The sequence below is a fragment of the Oncorhynchus masou genome, chromosome 16, assembly GCF_036934945.1.
Source record: "Oncorhynchus masou masou isolate Uvic2021 chromosome 16, UVic_Omas_1.1, whole genome shotgun sequence".
In the NCBI taxonomy this organism is placed as follows: Eukaryota; Metazoa; Chordata; class Actinopteri; order Salmoniformes; family Salmonidae; genus Oncorhynchus; species Oncorhynchus masou.
The window spans coordinates 1373623-1397358 of NC_088227.1; the positions used below are offsets into that span (position 1 = coordinate 1373623).

General features: G+C 42.0%; 1 protein-coding gene across 1 annotated transcript in view; it reads right to left on the bottom strand.

Annotated features, from left to right (window-relative positions):
• Window positions 1–1167: 1167 nt before the first annotated feature.
• vtg3 (vitellogenin 3, phosvitinless) overlaps window positions 1168–23736 on the bottom strand; it is a 43609-nt gene continuing 21040 nt past the window's right edge. Inside the window, exons 27-28 of the mRNA XM_064990365.1 lie at window positions 9906–10044; window positions 1168–1275 (exon numbers count right to left, since the gene is read on the bottom strand). Coding sequence (XP_064846437.1) covers window positions 1168–1275; window positions 9906–10044 — 247 coding nt within the window. The remainder of the gene's footprint in view (window positions 1276–9905; window positions 10045–23736) is intronic.

The following is a 23736-nucleotide window of genomic DNA, read 5'->3' on the forward strand; positions in this document are numbered from 1 at the left end:
GCCAAGAAACACGAGCAATGGACATTACACCGGTGGAAATCTGTTCTTTGGTCTGACGTGTCCAAATTTGAGATTTTTGATTCGAACCGCCGTGTCTTTGTGAGATGCAGCGTAGGTGAACGGATGTTCTCCGCATGTGTGGTTCCCACCGTGAGGCATGGAGGAGGAAGTGTAATGGTGTGGGGGTGCCTTGTTGGTGACACTGTCTGTGATTTATTTAGAATTTAGGGCACACTTAACCAGCATGGCTACAAGAGCATTCTGCGGCGATACGCCATCCCATCTGGTTTGCGCCTGAGATGGTTTGGGATGAGTTGGCCCGCAGAGTGAAGGAAAAGCAGCCAACAGGTGTTCAGCATATGTGGGAACTCCTTCAAGACTTTTGGAAAAGCACTCCAGATGAAGCTAGTTGAGAGTATGCCAAGAGTGTGCAAAGCTGTCATCAAGGCAAAGGGTGGCTACTTTGAAGAATCTAAAATCTAAAATCTATTTAGATTTATTTAACACTTCTTTGGTTACTACACGATTCTATATGTGTCATTTCATAAAATGGAATCAAATATTCTAGTTATATTTTGGGATCTCATTTTGATTCAAATTCACAATATCTGTTAATAATATAATATAATGTTTACATATTCATGAAACCGACATTCTTTCAAATAATGAATGTTCAAAGAATTTGAATGATGCAGATTACCATTTTATTTCACATCAATAGGCAAACTTTCAAGTGAAAGGTAGACTTTTGAAAATATTGATTTCAGATATGATATCCAAATTAAAGTTTAACACAAAAACACTTATTGTACAAATAAGACTTATGGTCTGCCTTCTCCTGATCTTCACTTTTTAGAAATGTATGCCATTTGCCTCATTGCTGATGAAAAGATTCACTGCATGGTCATGGATTTCTGTTCCTTTAGTTGTCCTTCTGCAGTCCACAATGGCAATGGTAAGACTAGTAAAACAATCAACATGATTCATAACCTTTATGCTAAAAACAAAGGCCCCTGATGTTTTGAGCACAACACCAATGAAGTAAGACGGGGGAATAATGGGGCATTAAGAACAATCCATATCAAGTATATAAATGTCACCTGTACATTTATAAATTGAGCTCAGTACACATTTTTTTCAACCCAAAAACAATTATTGTAATTTACCTCATAGCTCTTTATGCATCTCCAATGTTGAGTTTCCCATGAACTGTTGATCGTCATCAAAATCGGTCACTTGTATTGGAATGGCGATTGCCTGATGATATACTGTCAACTGATGTAATGACAAAATCATACTGTTAGAAAAGCACCAAAAACAGCTTGAAGTACATTATAATAAAGGCCATGAGCATGCATAAAGAATACTAATAAATAGTAAGCATGTATTTTTTACAATTAGGGCAGCACAATATTGGCAACAAATCGAATTGCAATTTTACTTGGGATTATATACAGAACAAAAATATTAACGCAACAATTCCGAAGACTTTACTGAGTTACAGGTTAAATGAGGAAATCAGTCAATTGAAATAGATTAGCGTCTAATGAATCTATTGATTTCGCCTGCCTGGGAATAGAGATATGCATCTGTTGATCACAGATAGTTTCTGTAGTTTATGCCTGCCCACACCATAATCCCACCGCCACCATGGGGCACTCTGTTCACAATGAAAATTTGGCAGACATCAGCAAACCGCCCACCCACACGATGTCATACACATTATCTGCGGTTGTGAGGCCGGTTGGATGTACTGCCAAATTCTCTAAAACAACGTTGGAGGCGGTATATGGTAGAGAATTTAACATTAAATTCTCTAGCAACAGCTCTGGGGACATTCCTGCAGTCAGCATGCCAATTGCACGCTCCATAAACTACGGACAACAAACACAATTGGATTTTATCGATAGCAATTTGAATCCACCAAAATACCGTGACTAGATCCTGAGGCCCATTGTGAGGGCAATTTTTTAAGGTATCTGTGACCAAAACTTGAAATATCTGTGGCATTTTGTTGTGTGGTATAACTTCACATTTTAGAGTGGCCTTTATTTGTACCCAGCACAATGTTAATCTGTGTAATGATCATGCTGTTTAATTAGCTTCTTGACATGCCACACTTGTCAGGTGGATTTATTATCTTGGCCAAGGAGAAATGCTCACTAACAGGGATGTAAACAAATTTGAGAGAAATATGCTTTTTGTGCATATAGAACAATCTTGGATCTTTTATTTTACTTTACATGTTGTGTCTATATTTTTGTTCAGTGTAGATCAAAACACTTCAGTAAACTTTTGGAATCATAGAAATGGATGATCATTGTAATGATCATGGTGAAGCCCAAAAATTGACCTCCCTGGAAGCCTGTGTTTCAGACATAAGGAAGTGGATGGCGGCAAATCTTCTACTTTGAAACTCGGACAAAACAGAGATGCTAATTCTAGGTCCCAAGAAACAAAGATCTTCTGTTGAATCTGACAATTAATCTTGATGGTTCTACAGTTCTCTCAAATAAAGCTGTGAAGGACCTCAGCGTTTCTCTGGACCCTAATCTCTCTTTTGACTAACATATCAAGACTGTTTCAAGGACAGCTTTTTCCATCTATGTAACATTGCAAAAATAAAAATATTTTTGTCCAAAAATTATGCTGAAAAATTAATCCAAGGTTTTGTCAATTCTAGGTTAGACTACTGCAATGCTCTACTTTCCAGCTACCCGGATAAAGAACTAAATTAACTTCAGGTTAGGGCTGATTTCAAGGTTTTACTGCTAACCCACAAGCATTACATGGGCTTGCTCCTACCTATCTTTATGATTTTGGTCCTGCTGTACATACCTACATGTACACTACAGTCACAAGACGCAGGCCTCCTTACTGTCCCTAGAATTTATAAACAAACAGCTGGAGGCAGGGCTATCTCCTGTAGAGATCCTTTGCTGTCTCTGCCTGACCTGTTCCCATCTCTCCATTGGGATTCTCTGCCTCAAACACTGTTACAGGGGCTGAGTCACTGGCTTACTGGTGCTCTTCCCATGCCATCCCAAGGAGGGATGCGTCACTTGAGTGGGTTGAGTCACTGACGTGATCTTCCTGTATGGGTTGCCGTCCCCCCTTGGGGTCGGGCCGTGTGGGAGATCTTCGTGGGCTATACTCAGCCTTGTCTCAGGATAGTAAGTTGGTGGTTGAAATTATCCCTCTAGTGGTGTGGGGGCTGTGCTTTGGCAAAGTGGGTGGGGTTCTATCTGCCTGTTTGGTCCTGTCCGGGGGTATCGTCGGACAGGGCCACAGTGTCTCCCAACCCTTCCTGTCTCAGCCTCCAATATTTGTGCTGCAATAGTTTGTCTCGGGGGCTAGGGACAGTCTGTTATATCTGGAGTATTTATCCTGTCTTATCCAGTGTCCTGTGTGAATTTAAGTATACTCTCTTTTTTTCTCTTTCTTTCTCTCTCTCTCTCTCACCTCACTCTCGGAGGACCTGCGCCCTAGGATCATGCCTCAGGACTACCTGGCTTGATGACTCCTTGCTGTCCCCAGTCCACCTGGTCGTGCTGCTGCTCCAGTTTTAACTGTTCTGCCTGCTGCTATGGAACCCTGACCTTTTCACCGGACGTGCTACCTTGTCCTAGACCTGCTGTTTTCAACTCTCTAAAGACGTCAGTAAAGATACTCTGAATGATAGGATATGAAAAGCCAACTGAAATTTACTCCTGAGGTGCTGACCTGTTGTACCCTCTACAACCACTGTTATTATTATTATTTGACCCTGCTGGTCATCTATGAACATTTGAACATCTTTGCCATGTTCTGCTATAATCTCCACCCGGCACAGCCAGAAGAGGACTGGTCACCCTTCATAGCCTCGTTCCTCTCTAAGTTTCTTCCTAGGTTCCGGCCTTTCTTGGGAGTTTTTCCAAGGCACCGTGATTCTCCACCTGCATTGCTTGCTGTTTGGGGTTTTAGGCTTGGTTTCAGTACAGCACTTTGTGACAAACTGATGTAAGAATTGCTTTATTAATATATTTGATTGATTGATCATTCTACTTGCATTGTTGCAATACAGCGAGCACTTGGAATTCCGTTTTCTTTGGCATGACAGCCGAAGTAAGGGAGGAGATGGTTGGGACAGAGTAGGAACAAATTGAAATGGTACATTCACCAATTATTGTAGAATATAGCCTTTTTCTCTCTGGTTAAAAACAAGCTGTTGAACTAACAATGCTGATATACTCCACCGCTGGTACTGGCCTGTATATAACACAATTGATATGGTAGGAGAAAATCCAAAGAAAAACCAACCGGAAAATTCTCTTTTTGATAGCCCATGCTTTTACAATGGAAGGCTATGGGGCATATGCAATTCCAGCTCCCAGAATGCAATTCCTATGGCATCCACTAGATGTCAACAGTCTTTGTTCAAGGTTTCAGGCCTGTTTCTTCCCAAACAAAGACACATTGAGTTTTGGTACTGGGACTCAGAGTTGGTTAATAACCTCTCTAGGATAGGGGACGCTAGCGTCCCACTTGGCCAAAGCCAGGGAAAATGCAGCGCGGCTAATTCAAATGAAATTATATAAAAAATCTTAACTTTCATTAAATCACACATGTAAGATACTAAATTAACCTCTTGCGACGAGCAATCCTGTATCTGGTAGCGTAATTATAGCCTCAAGCTCATTACCATAACGCAACGTTAACTATTTTTGAAAATGGCAAATGAAATGAAACAAATATATTGGCTCACATGCTTAGCCTTTTGTTAACAACACTGCCATCTTAGATTTTCAAAATATGCTTTTCAACCATAGCTACACAAGCATTTGTGTAAGAGTATTGATAGCTAGCATAGCATTAAGCCTAGCATTCAGCAGGCAACATTTTCACAAAAACAAGAAAAGCATTCAAATAAAATCATTTACCTTTGAAGAACTTTGGATGTGTTCAATGAGGAGACTCAGTTAGATAGCAAATGTTCAGTTTTTCCAAAAATATTATTTGTGTAGGAGAAATCGCTCCGTTTTGTTCATCACGTTTGGCTAAGAAAAAACCCCGAAAACTCAGTCATTACAACGGCAAACTTTTTTCAAAATGAACTCCATAATATCGACAGAAACATGGCAAACGTTATTTAGAATCAATCCTCAAGGTGATTTTCACATATCTATTCGATGATAAATCATTCGTGGCAGTTGCCTTTCTCTTCTGAACCAACTGGAAACGTGCATGCAGCTGGAGATTACGCAATAATTTTGACGGAGGACACCAGGCGGACACCTGGTAAATGTAGTCTTTATGGTCAATCTTCCAATGATATGCCTACAAATACGTCACAATGCTGCAGACACCTTGGGGAAACAACAGAAAGTGTAGGCTCATTCCTTGCGCATTCACAGCCATATAAGGAGACATTGGAACACAGCGCATTCAAAATCTGGGGCATTTCCTGTTTGAAATTTCATCTTGGTTTCGCCTGTAGCATCAGTTCTGTGGCACTCACAGATGATATCTTTGCAGTTTTGGAAACGTCAGAGTGTTTTCTTTCCAAAGCTGTCAATTATATGCATAGTCGAGCATCTTTTTGTGACAAAATATCTTGTTTAAAACGGGAACGTTTTTCATCCACAAATGAAATACTGCCCCCAGAGGTTCAAGAGGTTAAAGCTACACTTGTTGTGAATCCAGGCAACATGTCAGATTGTAAAAAGGCTTTTCGGCGAAAGCATAAGAAGCCATTATCTGATGATAGCACAACAGTGAACAAAGAGTGTAGCATATTTCAACCCTGCAGGCGCTACACAAAACGCAGAAATAAAATATAAATCATGCCTTTTGACGAGCTTCTTTTGTTGGCACTCCAATATGTCCCATAAACATCACAATTTGTCCCTTTGTTCGATTAATTCCGTCCATATATATATCCAAAATGTCAGTTTATTTGGCGCGTTTGATCCAAAAAAAACAGCTTCCAATTTACGCAACGTTCTACAAAATATCTCAAAAGTTACCTGTAAACTTTGCCAAAACATTTCAAACTGCTTTTGTAATACAACCTTAGATATTTTTAAACGTTAATAATCGATCAAATTGAAGACGGGACTATCTGTGTTCAATACAGGAACACATCAAACCAACGCTACTTTTCAAGTCTTTCGCAACTCTCAACAGTGTTACCCATTTCGTAGACGGCCGTACTTCTTCATTGCACAAATGAATAACCTCATCCAAATTCGAAAGACTGGTGACATCCAGTGGAAGCGGTAGGAAGTGCCTAAGAAATATCTTTTCCCAATGAGAATTCACTGAACAGACAAAGACCTCAATTTCTTTTTATTCTGAATGGTTAGTTCTTTTGGTTTTGCCTGCTACATAAGTTTTGTTATACTCACAGACATGATTCAAACAGTTTTAGAAACTTCAGAGTGTGTTCTATCCAAATCTACTAATAATATGCATATCTTATATTCTTGGCATGAGTAGCAGGAAGTTGAAATTGGGCACGTTATTTATCCAAAAGTGAAAATGCTCCTCCCTGATTTTATGAAGCCTGTGCTGGTTGAAAAATATTTTGATGTGGGGCGCCGTCCTCAAACAATTGCATGGCATGCTTTTGCTGTAAAGCCTATTGTAAATTGGACAAAGCAGTTGGATGAAAAAAAATTTAAGCTTTTAACTGATGTATAACCCAAAATACTGCCCCCTAGCCCAAACAGGTTATTAAAGAAAAAAATAAGCAAACATGTTTGGTGTTCACCTAAAGGCATGTGGGAGACTTCAAAAACATATGAAAGAAGGTACTCTGGTCAGATGAGACTCAAATTTAGCTTTTTGGCCATCAAGGAAAAATGCAATTTTTATATCCTTTATTTTACCAGGTAAGTTGACTGAGAACACGTTCTCATTTGCAGCAACAACCTGGGGAATAGTTACAGGGGAGAGGCGGGGGGATGAATGAGCCAATTGTAAACGGGGGTGTTATGGTTTTCTTCTGGTGAAAGAGAGGAGGACCAAAACGCAGCGTGGTTATCTTTATACAGATATCTTTAATGAGAGATGAAAATAGAACAATATACAAAACAAGAAACATGAAAAAACCGAAACAGCCCTATCTGGTGCAACAAACACAGGGAACAATCACCCACGAAAAGCCCAAAGAATATGGCTGCCTAAATATGGTTCCCAATCAGAGACAGCGATAAACACCTGCCTCTGACTGAGAACCACTCTAGGCAACCATATACTTTCCTAGACAACTCTACTAAACACAACCCCATAAATCTAATAAACCCCTAGACAAGACAAGACACATAAATCACCCATGTCACACCCTGGCCTGACCAAAATAATAAAGAAAACACAAAATATTAAGGACAGGGTGTGACAGGGGAATTATTAGGTGACTGTGATGGTTTGAAGGCCAGATTGGGAATTTAGCCAGGACACCAGGGTTAACACCCTACTCTTACGATAAGTGCCATGGAATCTTTAATGACCTCAGAAAGTCAGGACACCCGTTTAACATCCTATCCAAAAGACGGCACCCTACACAGGTAGTGTCCCCAATCACTGCCCTGTGGGATTGGGATATTTGTTTTTAAACCAGAGGAAAGAGTGCCTCCTCCTGGCCCTCCAACACCACTTCCAGCAGCTTCTGGTCTCCCATCCAGGGACTGACCAAGACCAACCCTGCTTAGCTTCAAAAGCAAACCAGCAGTGCTATGCAGGGTGGTATGCTGCGTGTAAATGTCTGGTATTCTGCTGGCTATGTCCGGCGCACACCCAACATCTCATCACCCCACAAAAACCATCCCATGGTTGTGGCAGCATCATGCTGTGGGGATGATTTTCATCGGCAGGGACACTAGTCAGAATTGAAGGAATGATGGATGGAGCTAAATTCAGGGAAATTCTTGAGGGAACCATGTTTCAGTCTTCAAGAGATTTGAAACGGCGAGGGAGGTTCACCTTCCAGCAATACAATGATCCTAAGCATACTGCTAAAGCAACACTCAACAACATCCGACCCACCTCAACAACATCCGGTGAAATTGCAGAGCTCCAAATTCAAAATACAGAACTAGTCATAAACATTCATAAAAAAAACACAAGTGTTATACACCGGCTTAAAGATGAACTTCTTGTTAATCCAGCCGCTTTATCAGATTTCAAAAAGGCATTAATGCGAAAGCATACCATGTGATTATCTGAGGACAGCGCACCGCATACAAAAGCATACAAACATTTTACAACCACGTTAAGGAATTACAAAAGTCAGAAATGGCAAAAAAATTAATCACTTACCTTTGAAGTTCTTCACATGGTTGCAGTCACAAGAGTCCCAGCTACACAAATGTTTGTTTTGTTCAATAAAGTCCATCTTTATGTCCCAAAAATTCAGTTTTGTTGCACGTTTTATTCAGTAATCCACTGGCTCAAAGCCAGTCAAAACATGCAGACAAATACATCCTAATAGTACCGGTAAAGTTCGTCGACACATGTCAAACGATGTTTATAATTAATCCTCAGGTTGTCAATTGTCTAAATAATCGATAATATTTCAACCGGGCAATAGTGTATTCAATAGAAAGGAAAAACAACGAAGGGTGCTTACTCAGTCACCTGCACAAACCAACTCTGCATTCTTCCTCAGTCCACTGACTCAGTTCACTAACCAGCTCTCATTCTTCTTCATTTAAAAACACAACAACCCTGAAACAATGTCTAAAGACATTAGTGGAAGCCATAGGAACTGCAATCTGGGTCACATCCCATTAGATAAAAAATCCCACTTCCTGGATGGATTTACCTCAGGTTTTCGCCTGCCATATCAGTTATTTTATACTCACAGACATTACTTTAACAGAAACCTTAGACTGTTTTCTATCCAAATATACCAATTATATGCATATCATAGCTTCTGTGCCTGAGTTACAGTTAGTTTACTTTGGGCATGCTTCTCATCCAGATGTCGAAATACTGCCCCCAAGCCATAAAAATTAAATGTCTTGGAATGGCCATGTCAAAGCCCGACCTCAATCCAATTGAGAATCTGTGGTATGACTTTATGACTGCTGTACACCAGTGCAACCCATCCAACTTGAAGGAGCTGGAGCAGTTTTGCCTAGAAGAATGGGCAAAAATCCCAGTGGCTAGATGTGCCAAGCTTAGACATACCCCAAGAGATTTGCAGCTGTAAATGCTGCAAAAGGTGGCTCTACAAAGTATTGACTTTGGGGGGGTGAATAGTTATGCACGCTCAAGTTCTGTTTTTATCGTAATTGTTTCACAATAAAAAATATTTAGCATCTTCAAAGTTGTAGGCTTGTTGTGTAAAGCAAATGATACAAATCTCTCCCAAGAATCCATTTTTTTTCTAGGTTGTAACAAAATAGGATAAAGGCCAAGGGGGTGAATACTTTCGCAAGCCACTGTAATAATATAAAAAAACATGTGGATTTTATATTAAGAAGCAAAGTTGTAAGCTTGTTTGGAAAAATGTGTTGAGTGTGTGCTGTTTTTTAGTCCATGCATGCAAAGTGAATCTCGAGCACGAGGAACTATCTGCTCGAGTAGGGTTTGTGTTGTGTGGGATTGGGACTGGGAAGCGGCCAAAAGACAAACAAATAAATCAAAATATTATTTTTTTGTACAGAAGGGGTGTTTCAAAATATCGCAGACTCTTACTATATGGATATTGAGCATGCAACAATTGTATTAATCGTGTAGCCCTTATTACAATGGATAACAATTACAATTACATTTAAATGGTTAACATTTATAACAATTCATAAAGCATTTATAAACTTATCTTTTTCTAGAAGCCATTATAACATTTTATAAAGTGAGTCTTAGAAATGATTACTATTGATAAAAAACAGATTTATGACCAATGTTAATGTATTACCCACATCAGGGAGCTTGATCGTCGTAGCAACGCTGCCTGCTGTTTCTGCAACAACTAATGCAGAAATTTCATGTTTGGCATTTGTGGCATGTTTCTGGTAAAACCCCAAAAGGAATGCCATGCCTGGAATGTACTTCTCAAAACTAAAGGAGAAAGAGATAACAGTTAAATATCTAAAATAACTACATTATTTAAGCAGGGGGAAATGTCTCTTATAAGAGGGAGCCCTACATTACAAAAGCAGAAGGCGTTAGTGACACGATACATCAATCAAGGCGGGAGCACGAAAATACAAAAACAAGAAGACATGCACAATACATATATTATGATAAATGGAATTGAAATTTCAGTTTTCCTGTATTAAAATCACCAGCCACTAGGAGTCTGGTCTCACTGCCAGCATCGGTTTGTGGTGGTCAGTATACAGCTATGAAAAATATAGATATAAACTTTATTGGAAAATAGTATGTTCTACAGCTTATCAGGAGGTATTCTAACACAGGCAAGCAGAATCTCGATACTTACTTAACTTCTTGCATCGCTTCTTGTGACGGCCGGCCGCCCAACAACCTGCCCACTTGACCCTATCCCCTCCTCTCTTCTCCAGACCATTTCCGGAGACCTTCTCCCTTACCTCACCTCGCTCATCAACTCATCCCTGACCGCTGGCTACGTCCCTTCCGTCTTCAAGAGAGCGAGAGTTGCACCCCTTCTGAAAAAACCTACACTCGATCCCTCCGATGTCAACAACTACAGACCAGTATCCCTTCTTTCTTTTCTCTCCAAAACTCTTGAACGTGCCGTCCTTGGCCAGCTCTCCCGCTATCTCTCTCAGAATGACCTTCTTGATCCAAATCAGTCAGGTTTCAAGACTAGTCATTTAACTGAGACTGCTCTTCTCTGTATCACGGAGGCGCTCCGCACTGCTAAAGCTAACTCTCTCTCCTCTGCTCTCATCCTTCTAGACCTATCGGCTGCCTTCGATACTGTGAACCATCAGTTCCTCCTCTCCACCCTCTCCGAGTTGGGCATCTCCGGCGCGGCCCACGCTTGGATTGCGTCCTACCTGACAGGTCGCTCCTACCAGGTGGCGTGGCGATAATCTGTCTCCTCACCACGCGCTCTCACCACTGGTGTCCCCCAGGGCTCTGTTCTAGGCCCTCTCCTATTCTCGCTATACACCAAGTCACTTGGCTCTGTCATAACCTCACATGGTCTCTCCTATCATTGCTATGCAGACGACACACAATTAATCTTCTCCTTTCCCCCTTCTGATGACCAGGTGGCGAATCGCATCTCTGCATGTCTGGCAGACATATCAGTGTGGATGACGGATCACCACCTCAAGCTGAACCTCGGCAAGACGGAGCTGCTCTTCCTCCCGGGGAAGGACTGCCCGTTCCATGATCTCGCCATCACGGTTGACAACTCCATTGTGTCCTCCTCCCAGAGCGCTAAGAACCTTGGCGTGATCCTGGACAACACCCTGTCGTTCTCAACCAACATCATGGCGGTGGCCCGTTCCTGTAGGTTCATGCTCTACAACATCCGCAGAGTACGACCCTGCCTCACACAGGAAGCGGCGCAGGTCCTAATCCAGGCACTTGTCATCTCCCGTCTGGATTACTGCAACTCGCTGTTGGCTGGGCTCCCTGCCTGTGCCATTAAACCCCTACAAATCATCCAGAACGCCGCAGCCCGTCTGGTGTTCAACCTTCCCAAGTTCTCTCACGTCACCCCGCTCCTCCGCTCTCTCCACTGGCTTCCAGTTGAAGCTCGCATCCGCTACAAGACCATGGTGCTTGCCTACGGAGCTGTGAGGGGAACGGCACCGCAGTACCTCCAGACTCTGATCAGGCCCTACACCCAAACAAGGGCACTGCGTTCATCCACCTCTGGCCTGCTCGCCTCCCTACCACTGAGGAAGTACAGTTCCCGCTCAGCCCAGTCAAAACTGTTCGCTGCTCTGGCCCCCAATGGTGGAACAAACTCCCTCACGACGCCAGGACAGCAGAGTCAATCACCACCTTCCGGAGACACCTGAAACCCCACCTCTTCAAGGAATACCTAGGATAGGATAAGTAATCCTTCTCACCCCCCCTCCCCTTAATGATTTAGATGCACTATTGTAAAGTGGCTGTTCCACTGGATGTCAGAAGGTGAATTCACCAATTTGTAAGTCGCTCTGGATAAGAGCGTCTGCTAAATGACTTAAATGTAAATGTAAATGTGAGCAATCCCGGATCCGGGATTCTATTTATAGCCTCAAGCTCATTAGCATAACGCAACGTCAACTATTCATGAAAATCGCAAATGAAATGAAATAAATATATTTGCTCTCAAGCTTAGACTTTTGTTAACAACACTGTCATCTCAGATTTTCAAAATATACTTTTCAACCATAGCTAAAGAAGCATTTGTGTAAGAGTGTTGATAGCTAGCATAGCTATAAGCCTAGAATTCAGCCAGCAACATTTTCACAAAAACAAGAAAATCATTCAAATAAAATAATTTACCTTTGAAGAACTTCAGATGTTTTCAATGAGGAGACTCTCAGTTAGATAGCAAATGTTCAGTTTTTCAAAAAAATATTATTTGTGTAGGACAAATCACTCCGTTTTGTTCACGTTTGGCTATGAAAAAAACCTGTATCCAGTTATAAAGCAACGTTAACTATTTATGAAAATCGCAAATGAAATGAAAGTGCTAGCTCTCAAGCTTAGCCTTTTCTTAACAGCACTGTCATCTCAGATTTTCAAAATATGCTTTTGAACCATAGCAAAACAAGCATTTGTGATAGCTAGCATAGCATTTAGCGTAGCATTTAGCATAGCATTTAGCGGGCAACATTTGCACAAAAACCAGAAAAGTATTCAAATAAAATAATTTACCTTTGAAGAACTTCGGATGTTTTCAATGAGGAGACTCTCAGTTACATAGCAAATGTTCAGTCTTTCCTGAAAGATTCTTTGTGTAGGAGAAATCGCTCCATTTTGTACATCACGTTTGGGTACCAAAAAAAAACGAAAATTCAGTCATCAAAACGTCGAACTGTTTTCCAAATTAACTCCATAATATCGACTGAAACACGGCAAACGCTGTTTAGAATCAATCCTCAATGTGTTTTTCACATATCGCTTCATTGATATGTTCGTGGTAGTCTCCTTTCTCCGGTGAATCGCTTGGAAAAAGACGTGCAGTTGAAGCTGACGCACCAATTTCGACGGAGGACACCGGGCGGACACCTGGCAAATGTAGTCTCTTATGGTCAATCTTCCAATGATATGCCTACAAATACGTCACAATGCTGCAGACATCTTGGGGAAATGATAGATAGGCTAGGCTCATTCCTGTCGCATTCACAGCCATATAAGGAGACAATGAAAAACAGAGCCTCAAAAATCCTGCTCATTTCCTGGTTGCAGTTTCATCTTGGTTTTGCCTGTATCTTCTGTTCTGGGGCACTCACAGAAAATATCTTTGCAGTTCTGGAAACGTCAGAGTGTTTTCTTTCCAAAGCTATCAATTATATGCATAGTCAAGCATCTTTTTGTGACAAAATATTGCCCTTAAAACGGGCACGTCTTTTTATCCAAAAATGAAATACCGCCCCCATAGATTTAACAGGTTAAAATTAGAGATTGCGCAACTGCTGTCCTTGACGCATAGGATATTACAGTTCTTCAGGTCCAGTTGATAGGATAGTCTGGAAAGGGGCTTGTCTAGTTCGTTCTCCAGTAAGTGTACATTTGCCAATAGAACACCTCCATAGTTTTTATCAGGCTGCCCCCACGTCGGCCTTATATTACCATATTTTCCGCTTCCGAGTGTCGGGGATAATGGCCTGGTCCCAGGTGAGCAGTATGTCCTGTCATTGAAGTAGAATTCTTCATCCAAATTGAGGTGAGTGATCGTTGTTCTGATGTCCAGAATACATTTTTGGTCATAGAGAATGATGGGGAAACATTATTAAAAAATCTTTTTAAGATCGCAGAACGGAGCCCAGAACGGAGGCCAGCAACATTTAGATTCCAACACCATCATTAAGTTTGATGATAACGCAACAGTGGTAGGCCTAATCATTAGCAACGATAAGACAGTGTCTAGGGAGGAGGTCAGAGACTTGGCAGTCTGGTGCCAGAACAACAACCTCTCCCTCAACTTCAACTTATACCTAGTGAGGGAGATATGAGTCTCCAGCTTTAGTGATTTTTGCAGTTCGTTCCAGTCATTGGCAGCAGAGAACTGGAAGGAAAGACAACCAAAGGAGGAATTGGCTTTGGGGGTGACCAGTGAGGTATACCTGCTGGAGCGCATGCTACGAGTGTGTGCTGCTATGGTGACCAGTGAGCTGAGATAAGGTGGGGCTTTACCTAGCAGAGACGTGTAGATAACCTGTAGCCAGTGAGTTTGGCGATGCGTATGAAACGAGGGCCAACCAACGAGAGCGCACAGGTCGTAATGGTGGGTAGTGTATAGGGCTTTGGTGACAAAACGGATGGCACTGTGATAGACTGCATCCAGTTTGTTGAGTAGAGTGTTGGAGGCTATTTTATAGATGACATCACCGAAGTCAGTTTTACGAGGGTATGTTTGGCAGCATGAGTGAAGGATGCTTTGTTGCGATATAGGAAGCCAATTCTAGATTGAATTTTGGATTGGAGATGCTTAATGTGAGTCTGGAAGGAGAGTTTACAGTCTAACCAGACACCAAGGTATTTGTAGTTGTCCACGTATTCTATGTCAGAGTTGTCCAGAGTAGTGATGCTGGACAGACGAGCAGGTGCGGGCAGTGATCGGTTGAATAGCACGCATTTAGTTTTCCCTGCGTTTAAGAGCAGCTGGAGGCCAAGGAAGGAGAGTTGTACGGCATTGAAGCTCGTCTGGAGGTTTGTTAACACAGTGTTCAAAGAGGGGCCAGAAGTATACAGAATGGTGGAGTCTGCGTAGAGGTGTACCAGAGAACCACCAGCAGCAAGAGCAACATCATTGATGTATACAGAGAAGAGAGTCGGCCCGAGGATTGAAATCTGTGGCACCCCCATAGAGACAGCCAGAGGTCCGGTCAACAGGCCCTCTGATTTGACACGCTGGACTCTATCAGATAAGTAGTTGGTAAACCAGGCGAGGCAATCATTTGAGAAACTAAGGCTGGTGATTCTGCCGATAAGAATGTGGTGATTGACAGCTGCATACGGCTGCACAGTAATGTCTCTTATCGATGGTGGTTATGATGTTGTTTAGGACCTTGAGCGTGACTGAGGTGCACCCATGACCAGCTCTGAAACCAGATTGCATAGCGGAGAAGGTATGGTGGGATTCGATATTCTCAGTAATCTGTTTGTTAACTTGGCTTTTGAAGACCTTAGAAAGACAGGGTAGGATAGATATAGGTCTGTAGTAGTTAGGGTCTAGAGTGTCACACCCTTTGAAGAGGTGGATGACCGCGGTAGCTTTCCAATCTTTGGGAATCTCAGACGATACGAAAGAGAGGTTGAACAGGCTAGTAATAGGAGTTGCAACAATTTCCAGATTGTCTAGCCCGGCTGATTTGTAGGGGTCCAGATTTTGCTGCTCTTTCAGAACATCATCAATCTGGATTTGGGTAAAGGAGAAATGGTGGGGGCTTTGGCGAGTTGCTGTGGAGGGTACCGGGCAATTGACCGGGGTAGGGGTAGCCAGGTGGAAAGCATGGCCAGCCGTAGAGAAATGCTTATTGAAATTCTCAATTATAGTGGATTTATCGTCGGTGACAGTGTTTCCTAGCCTCAGAGCAGTGGGCAGCTGGGAGGAGGTGCTCTTATTCTCCATGGACTTTACAGTGTCCCAGAACTTTTTGAGTCAGTACAACAGGATGCAAATTTCTGTTTGAAAAAGCTAGCCTTAGCTTTCCCAACTGCCTGTGTATATTTGTTCCTAACTTCCCTGAAAAGTTGCATATCATGGGGGCTATTTGATGCTAATGCAGAACGCCACAGGATGTTTTTGTGCTACTCAAGGGCAGACACGTCTGGATGGGGCGTGCTTATTTAAGATGGTGAGGAAGGCACATTTAAAGAATAGCCAGGCATCATCTGCTGACGGGATGAAGTCAATGTCATTCCAGGATACACCGGCCAGGTCAATTAGAAAGACTTGCTCACAGAAGTGTTTTAAGGAGCGTTTGACAGTGATGAGAGGAGGCCGTTTGACCGCTGACCCCTTACGGATGCAGGCTGTGAGGCAGTGATCGCTGAGATCTTGATTGAAAACAGCAGAGTTGTATTTGGAGGGGTAGTTAGTTAGGATGACATCTATGAGGGTGCCAGTGTATACGGATTTGGAGTGAGAGACTTGTTTCTGGAAAGTGCATTTTTAGAAGTAGAAGCTTGAATTGTTTGGATACAGACTTGGATAGTAATACAGAACTCTGCAGGCTGTCTTTGCAGTAGATTGCAACACCGTCCCCTTTAGCAGTTCTATCTTGATGGAAAATGCTATCGTTAGCAATGGAGATTAAGGTTTTTTGTGGTTTTCCTAAACCAGGATTCAGACACGACTACGACATCCGGGTTGGCAGAGTGTGCTAAAGCAGTGAGTAAAACAAACTTAGCGAGGAGGCTTCTAATTTTAACATGCATGAAACCAAGGGACAAATGAGAGCACCTGGTGAGTGGGAGTGGAGCTAGGCACTGCAGGACCTGGATTAACCTCTACATCACCAGAAGAATAGAGGAGAAGTAGGATAAGGGTACGGCTAAATGCTATACGAACTGGCCGTCTAGCACGTTCAGAACAGAGAGTAAAAGGAGCAGGTTTCTGGTCACGATAGCATAGATTAATGGCATAGTGTACAGACAAAGGTAAGGTAGGATGTGAGTACATTGGAGGTAAACCTTGGCATTGAGTAATACTGAGAGAGATATAGTCAACAACCTATCCCTCAACGTAATCAAGACAAAGGAGATGATTTTGGACTACAGGAAAAGGAGGACCAAGCATGCCCCCATTCTCAGTGGAGCTGATTGAGAGCTTCACGTTCCTTGTTGTCCACGTCACCAACAAACTAGAATGGTCCAAACACACCAACACAGTCAAGAAGAGGGCACGACAAAGCCTATTCCCCCACAGGAAACTAAAAAGATCCTGACGGGTTGCAACACTGCCTAGTACGGCAACTGCTCAGCCTCCGACCGCAAGACACTACGGAGGGAAGTGCATATGGCCCAGTACATCACTGGGGCTAAGCTGTCTGCCATCCAGGACCTCTATACCAGGCTGTGTCAGAGAAAGGCCCTAAAAATTATCAGACTTCAGCCACCCCAGTCATAGACTGTTCTCTCTGCTACCGCATGGCAAGCGGTACCAGAGTGCCATATCTAGGACCAAAATGTCCCCAAGCTATAAGAATCCTGAACAGCTAATCAAATCACTAAGAATAATAATAATGATGAGCACGCTATCAGAGGCGTTGGCCCCCATTCCCCTGCTAATTAGTGAACCCTCACCCATGGAAAGGATGGTTGCTGAAATCAGTAGCGATATTATCCCAAATTTTGCCAAAGAGCTGAGAATGTTAGATCACAATGCAATAAGTGAAAAAACTGCAGAAAAGCCAAAAACAGACACCAAAATAAACCAACAGGCGCAGGCCTTGTAAGGTTCTCTCGAATTTAGCCCTGAGGTATGGCCACCATCAGAGACTGACATCGGTCAAGTTTTGCAGTGCACAGCAGAAGCACGAGCAGGAAACGGTTGAGATGAAGGGACAGGTGGAGAGAACCAGGAAACTAATGCCAAAAGCAGAAAAGGAAAAGATACTGCTGGACGAGGAACTGCATTTGAGAAATTAAAAGAAATGGCAAAAACATGATGACGAACAAGCACAAAATCTTGAACAAAATCATCTTCTACAGGAACAAAATTGTATTTTACAGGAACAACTCGATTTAGCCAAAAATAAATATGACAAGCAAATCTATGTAAATTGTGCGAGTTTGCTACAAACAGGGGCGGGCAAATTGATAACATGTATGCTGTTTTGATGAACAACACTCAAAACAATAATGTTCCAGTCCAAATGCTGCAGACCAAAGACGATCAGTTAATGAACACAATGACCAAGTCAGATGACAAAACAGCTACTTTCCTGCACCCAACCCACACAAGGTGTCAGGGCACAGGGGTCAAAAGGCTTCAATGACGATCAAATTGTAGACCGATGCTCTCAAGACGTTCTGCTAAGAAAAATACAGAAGCAGCAACATTTGAGAAAGACGAAAAACATAAGTCACCATGACTAGCGAGGACCAAAACTATTCAAATACCCCCGCTCTCACTCAACACACTATCCAGGGCCCGCTCGATAAAGAAACAAGCCCACAGGCTTTGATTATAGACTCAGATACAAATGTTGCTACGCACAATGTAAACAACATCGCAATAGCCAACTCCACTCAAACTCTGATAAGTCAATCTGTTTTCACCATGAAGAAAAATGATACATTACGCCATTGCGAAAAATCACTCCACTTTGTGGGGAATATGACCACATAATGCAACTCAAAGACTGCTTAACCCATGATGCGCTAATTGATTCGGGCTAGATAATGATCTCAAAAGTGCTGTGAACCCAGCTAAACGTTGGTTAAGGACAGAACGATAAGACAAACATTGGGGGTTAACTCAGACTACCTCGCATCTCACAATCCGATTAATGCTAAAACTATACTTCCAAGATGTTTCGCTTATTCACCCTGTGTATGTTACCAGCCTCAACACTGAACACATGCTTCTCGAAGCAGACTTGATGGATCGTTTGGTTTCTCTGATGGATTGGAAAAACAACCAATTGTGGTCACGGTTAACCGTGCTGTCTCCACTGACCACACTGTCTTCTCCTAATGCTGGCTGCAACACAGTCATCCACAGGGAGCATCTGTTGACAGAACCCCTTGGGAAAAATACATTTCGCAACCGCTTGGTGCAGAATCTGATAGACTATTGTTTTCAAGATTGTGAGCCAACATTCTATGTGAGTGAGCAACTTCACTACTCCTTGGAGTCATGCGATACCATAGCTAAGATTAACTTATCTTGTCCTTCAGACACTTCCACAAGCGTATCAGGAAACAAAGCATGAACTTTCAGAGTGGACTCTGCTTCCGATGATACGCTTTCTGCTAGGAGGGGGACTGAAACCCTTTACAATAATACTAACGGTGTAGGTCCCACCACTGACCTGGTGACTCCAGCTGGTGAAACACTGCAATATTGCTGAAAGATATCCTTGTCTCAGTTCACAGGTACTGGAACGGTTGTCACATGCAGATGTTGTGGTGAATGGCAGGCCACGACAGCCACTGGGCGTTTTGAAGCACAAACACTAGGAGATTTGGTTGAAACGTTATAGCCAATCTACTAAAAATGCAGCTGCTGACAACTCATACAAAGGGCACAATCTTTTCGTTTGTGCCACAGACACCAACACCAACTGCTGGTGGGGAGGTCCCGAGACACAAAGGGACCTCTAATCATGTGTAGGATAACATTATGGAATAAATTGGTAGCTTAGCTGGTCCCCTTGGATACTAGTATCAATGTCAGCAACGGTCAGTCCAGCCACAGTCAGTAAGAAGGTTTGAGACCTAACAATTAGAATTGCCCTTGATAACAGCGACAGAGCAGTTAGTAGTCACTCAGTGGAAGGGAATCTCCAAAACACTCTTCTGATGCTTAACACACATGCTGGTAATTCTTTATCATGTAGTTATCAACTTAGGATAGCGCCGTAAGAAAAACACCAATAAGTAGAATCACCGTAGGTACACTTCAACTATGACAGACAAAATGAGAAAAAAACATCATGAAAATCACATTGTAGGATTTTTTATGAATTTATTTGCAAATGATGGTGGGAAATAAGTATTTGGTCAATAACAAAAGTTTATCTCAATATTTTGTTATATACCCGTTGTTGGCAATGACAGAGGTCAAACGTTTTATGTAAGTCTTCACAAGGTTTTCACACACTGTTGCTGGTATTTTGGCCCATACCTCCATGCAGATCTCCTCTAGAGCAGTGATGTTTGGGGGCTGTTGCTGGGCAACAAGGACTTTCAACTCCCTCAAAAGATTTATGGGGTTGAGATCTGGAGACTGGCTAGGCCACTCCAGGACCTTGAAATGCTTCTTACGAAGCCACTCCTTCGTTGCCCGGGTGGAGTTTTTGGGATCATTGTCATGATGAAAGACACAGCCACATTTCATCTTCAATGCCCTTGCTGATGGAAGGAGGGTTTCAATCAAAATCTCACGATACATGGCCCCATTCATTCTTTCCTTTACACGGATCAGTCGTCCTGGTCCCTTTGCAGAAAAACAGCCCCAAAACATGATGTTTCCACCCCCATGCTTCACAGATTGTATGGTGTTCTTTGGATGCAACTCAGCATTCTTTGTCCTCCAAACACGACAAGTTGAATTTTTACCAAAAAGGTCTATTTTGGTTTCATCTGACCATATGACATTCACCCAATCTTCATCTGGATCATCCAAATGTTCTCTAGCAAACTTCAGACGGGCCTGGACATGTACTGGCTTAAGCAGGGGGACCCGTCTGGCACTGCAGGATTTGAGTCCCTGGTGGCGTAGTGTGTTTCTGATGGTAGGTTTTGTTACTTTGGTCCCAGCTCTCTGCAGGTCATTCACTAGGTCCCCCGTGTGGTTCTGGTATTTTTGCTCACCATTTTTGTGATCATTTTCACCCCACGGGGTGAGATCTTGCGTGGAGCCCCAGATCGAGGGAGATTATCAGTGGTCTTGTATGTCTTCCATTTCCTAGTAATTGCTCCCACAGTTGATGTCTTCAAACCAAGCTGCTTACCTATTGCAGATTCAGAGGACAGAGTAGCCTCTTAAAGAAGAAGTTACAGGTCTGTGAGAGCCAGAAATCTTGCTTGTTTGTAGGTGACCAAATACTTATTTTCCACCATAATTTGCAAATAAATTCATTAAAAATCCTACAATGTGATTTTCTGGATTTCTTTTTTTCATTTTGTCTGTCATAGTTGGAGTGTACCTATGATGAAAATTACAGTCTTCTCTCGTCTTTAAGTGGGAGAACGTGCACAATTGGTGGCTGACTAAATACTTTTTTGCCCCACTGTAGGTCAGATTAGCTTTTCAATAAATAACTTCAACCAAACCCCCTATCACCCGCAGAGGGGTGGAGGAGGGAACTGGTAGGGGTTAACACCTCACACCCTGTTGTAAATTAACAGTTAGCATCTCTCTCCAATGTTCACCAGTGACTTTGTTTCACATACTTTTCCAGACTAAATATTTCCAACATTGAACATGGGGAATGGTCAGAGGCGATCTAAAGAACACTAATGACATTTTGGTTGTTATTTTGTGTTGTAAAAAAAAATATTGTACAGGAAATACAATAACTTGGAAATTGTCCATCCCATGTGTTGAGCATTAAACATGAAAAATTATGAAAGTGTTTTTGTTAAGAGTGGGACATGAATTTAGGATCCATAACAGATAATAGTTGTACATAACTCTGTACAAGAGACAAGTCAAGCCCCTGAGTGAGGTCAGAGAGCGTGTCATCCTGACTGAACCGCCCATCTCGAACAAACTGCATAAATGATGGGTAACGAAATTACCATATCAGACCAGAGAGACGTAGAGCTGCAGCTCATGTGGTGGTTTGAACTCTGAATCTCAACACGAGGTAGAGACGATCATGTCACCTCTCGGATAATCACTGGTACGGCTGATTAGCTGTCCTAAGTAAAGTATCTGGAAAAGTGAACTTAAGTGGGACTATTCTACTATTCTTTTTAACCTGTTGAAACTCTAGGGGCGCAATTTCATTTTTGGATGAAAAACGTTCCCGTTTTAAACATGATATTTTGTCACAAAAAGATGCTCGACTATGCATATAATTGATAGCTTTCGAAAGAAAACACTCTGACGTGTCCAGAACTGCAAAGATATTTTCTGTGCGTGCCCTAGAACGTGAGCTTCAGGCAAAACCAAGATGAGACGGCATCCAGGAAATGAGCAGGATTTTTGAGGCTCTGTTTTCCATCGTCTCCTTATATGGCTGTGAATGCGAGAGGAGTAAGTCTGCCCTTTCTGTCGTTTCCCCAAGGTGTGTGCAGCATTGTGACGTATTTGTAGGCATATCATTGGAAGATTGACCATAAGAGACCACATTTACCAGGTGTCCGCCCGGTGTCCTGCGCCGAAATTGGTGCGCAAAAGTCAGCTGCAAGTATTTTTCCACAGAATTCAGAGGAGAATGCAGGCTTCCACGAACGATATATCAATGAAGAGATATGTGAAAAAACACCTTGAGGATTGATTCCAAACAACGTTTGCCATGTTTCGGTCGATATTATGGAGTTAATTCGGAAAAAGTTTGACGTTGTAGGTGACTGAATTTTCGGTTCATTTCGGTAGCCAAATGTGATGTACAAAACGGAACGATTTCTCCTACACACAGACGCTTTCAGGAAAAACTGCGCATTTGGTATGTAACTGAGAGTCTCCTCATTGAAAACATCAGAAGCTCTTCAAAGGTAAATGATTTTATTTATTTGGTTATCTGGTTTTTGTGAAAATATTGCGTGCTAAATGCTACTCAAAATGCTAAGTTAGCTTAGCATACTCTTACACAAATTAGTCAATTGCTATGGTTCAAAAGCATATTTTGAAAATCTGAGATGACAGTGTTGTTAAGAAAAGGCTAAGTTTGACAGCAGGCGCATTATTTTCATTTTATTTGCGATTTTCAGAAATCGTTAACGTTGCGTTATGCTAATGAGCCTGAAACTTTAGTCACGATCCCGGATCCGGGATGGGGAGATTCAAGAGGTTAAACCATCGTAGTACGCTACTCTCATCACCCCACTGGGAACCATTGACATGACCGGCAAGCATATCTTCAAAGAAGCATCTTCCAGAGCAAATGGGAGTACAATAAACTCTGTAGTTCTGTTCAGGACTACATGACAACTACAAAGAGGGCCAACCGTATGAGACTTGTCGGAACCATTTTGGACAATCAGAGCCTTACATGCATGTCACGAAAAGGCCCAATCTCCTTTCCAATGTGTCCCGGTTCCAACAGATATGTAATTTCACGTAAATAAATTAATGATTTCTTACTCCAAGTGCGCGGCGGTTTGTGTGCAAAGTACAGGAATACTATAATTGAGAGTAGTTTCTAAATGTAACAACATGAAGTGTCTCTCTCTGTTCACTAGTTAGCCAGTAAAGAAATAATTATTCCAAATTGTGTTGTACTAAATCATAAGTAAGACTCGGGTTTTTGCAGATGCAAGGTGGTTACCACTGTTCTGAATTATGATATGATACAAGGTTATGATTTAATAAGTTGACTGTTTATGAATGTAATAGGTAACGACCTTTAGAGTTTAATTTGTGAGATGATAACTCTATGAAGAACCACTCTCATGGTTCCCCAGATCCTAATGAGTTAATTGTTACGTCATTCACTTAATCAGTAACAATAAAACATATTTAGGTTGATTAGATAAATAACTGTCTTCAGATTAATGAAAGTAAAGTCACAACACAATCAACAATATAATAGCAAAAAATAGCAAAATAAAAGATTTCATTATTAAAACTATAAGAACAGAAAGGTTCAGATCTTCAGTGAAACATCACAACACAGTTGAAAAATGTATGGCAAATATAAATCAAAACTGGAAGGTGTTCAGTGATAGATGGAAGGGGATATGGGTAGCTGAGGAGAAAAAAAAGAAGATAACTGAAGTAATATATAATTTGTCCATAACATACACTAAGGGAAC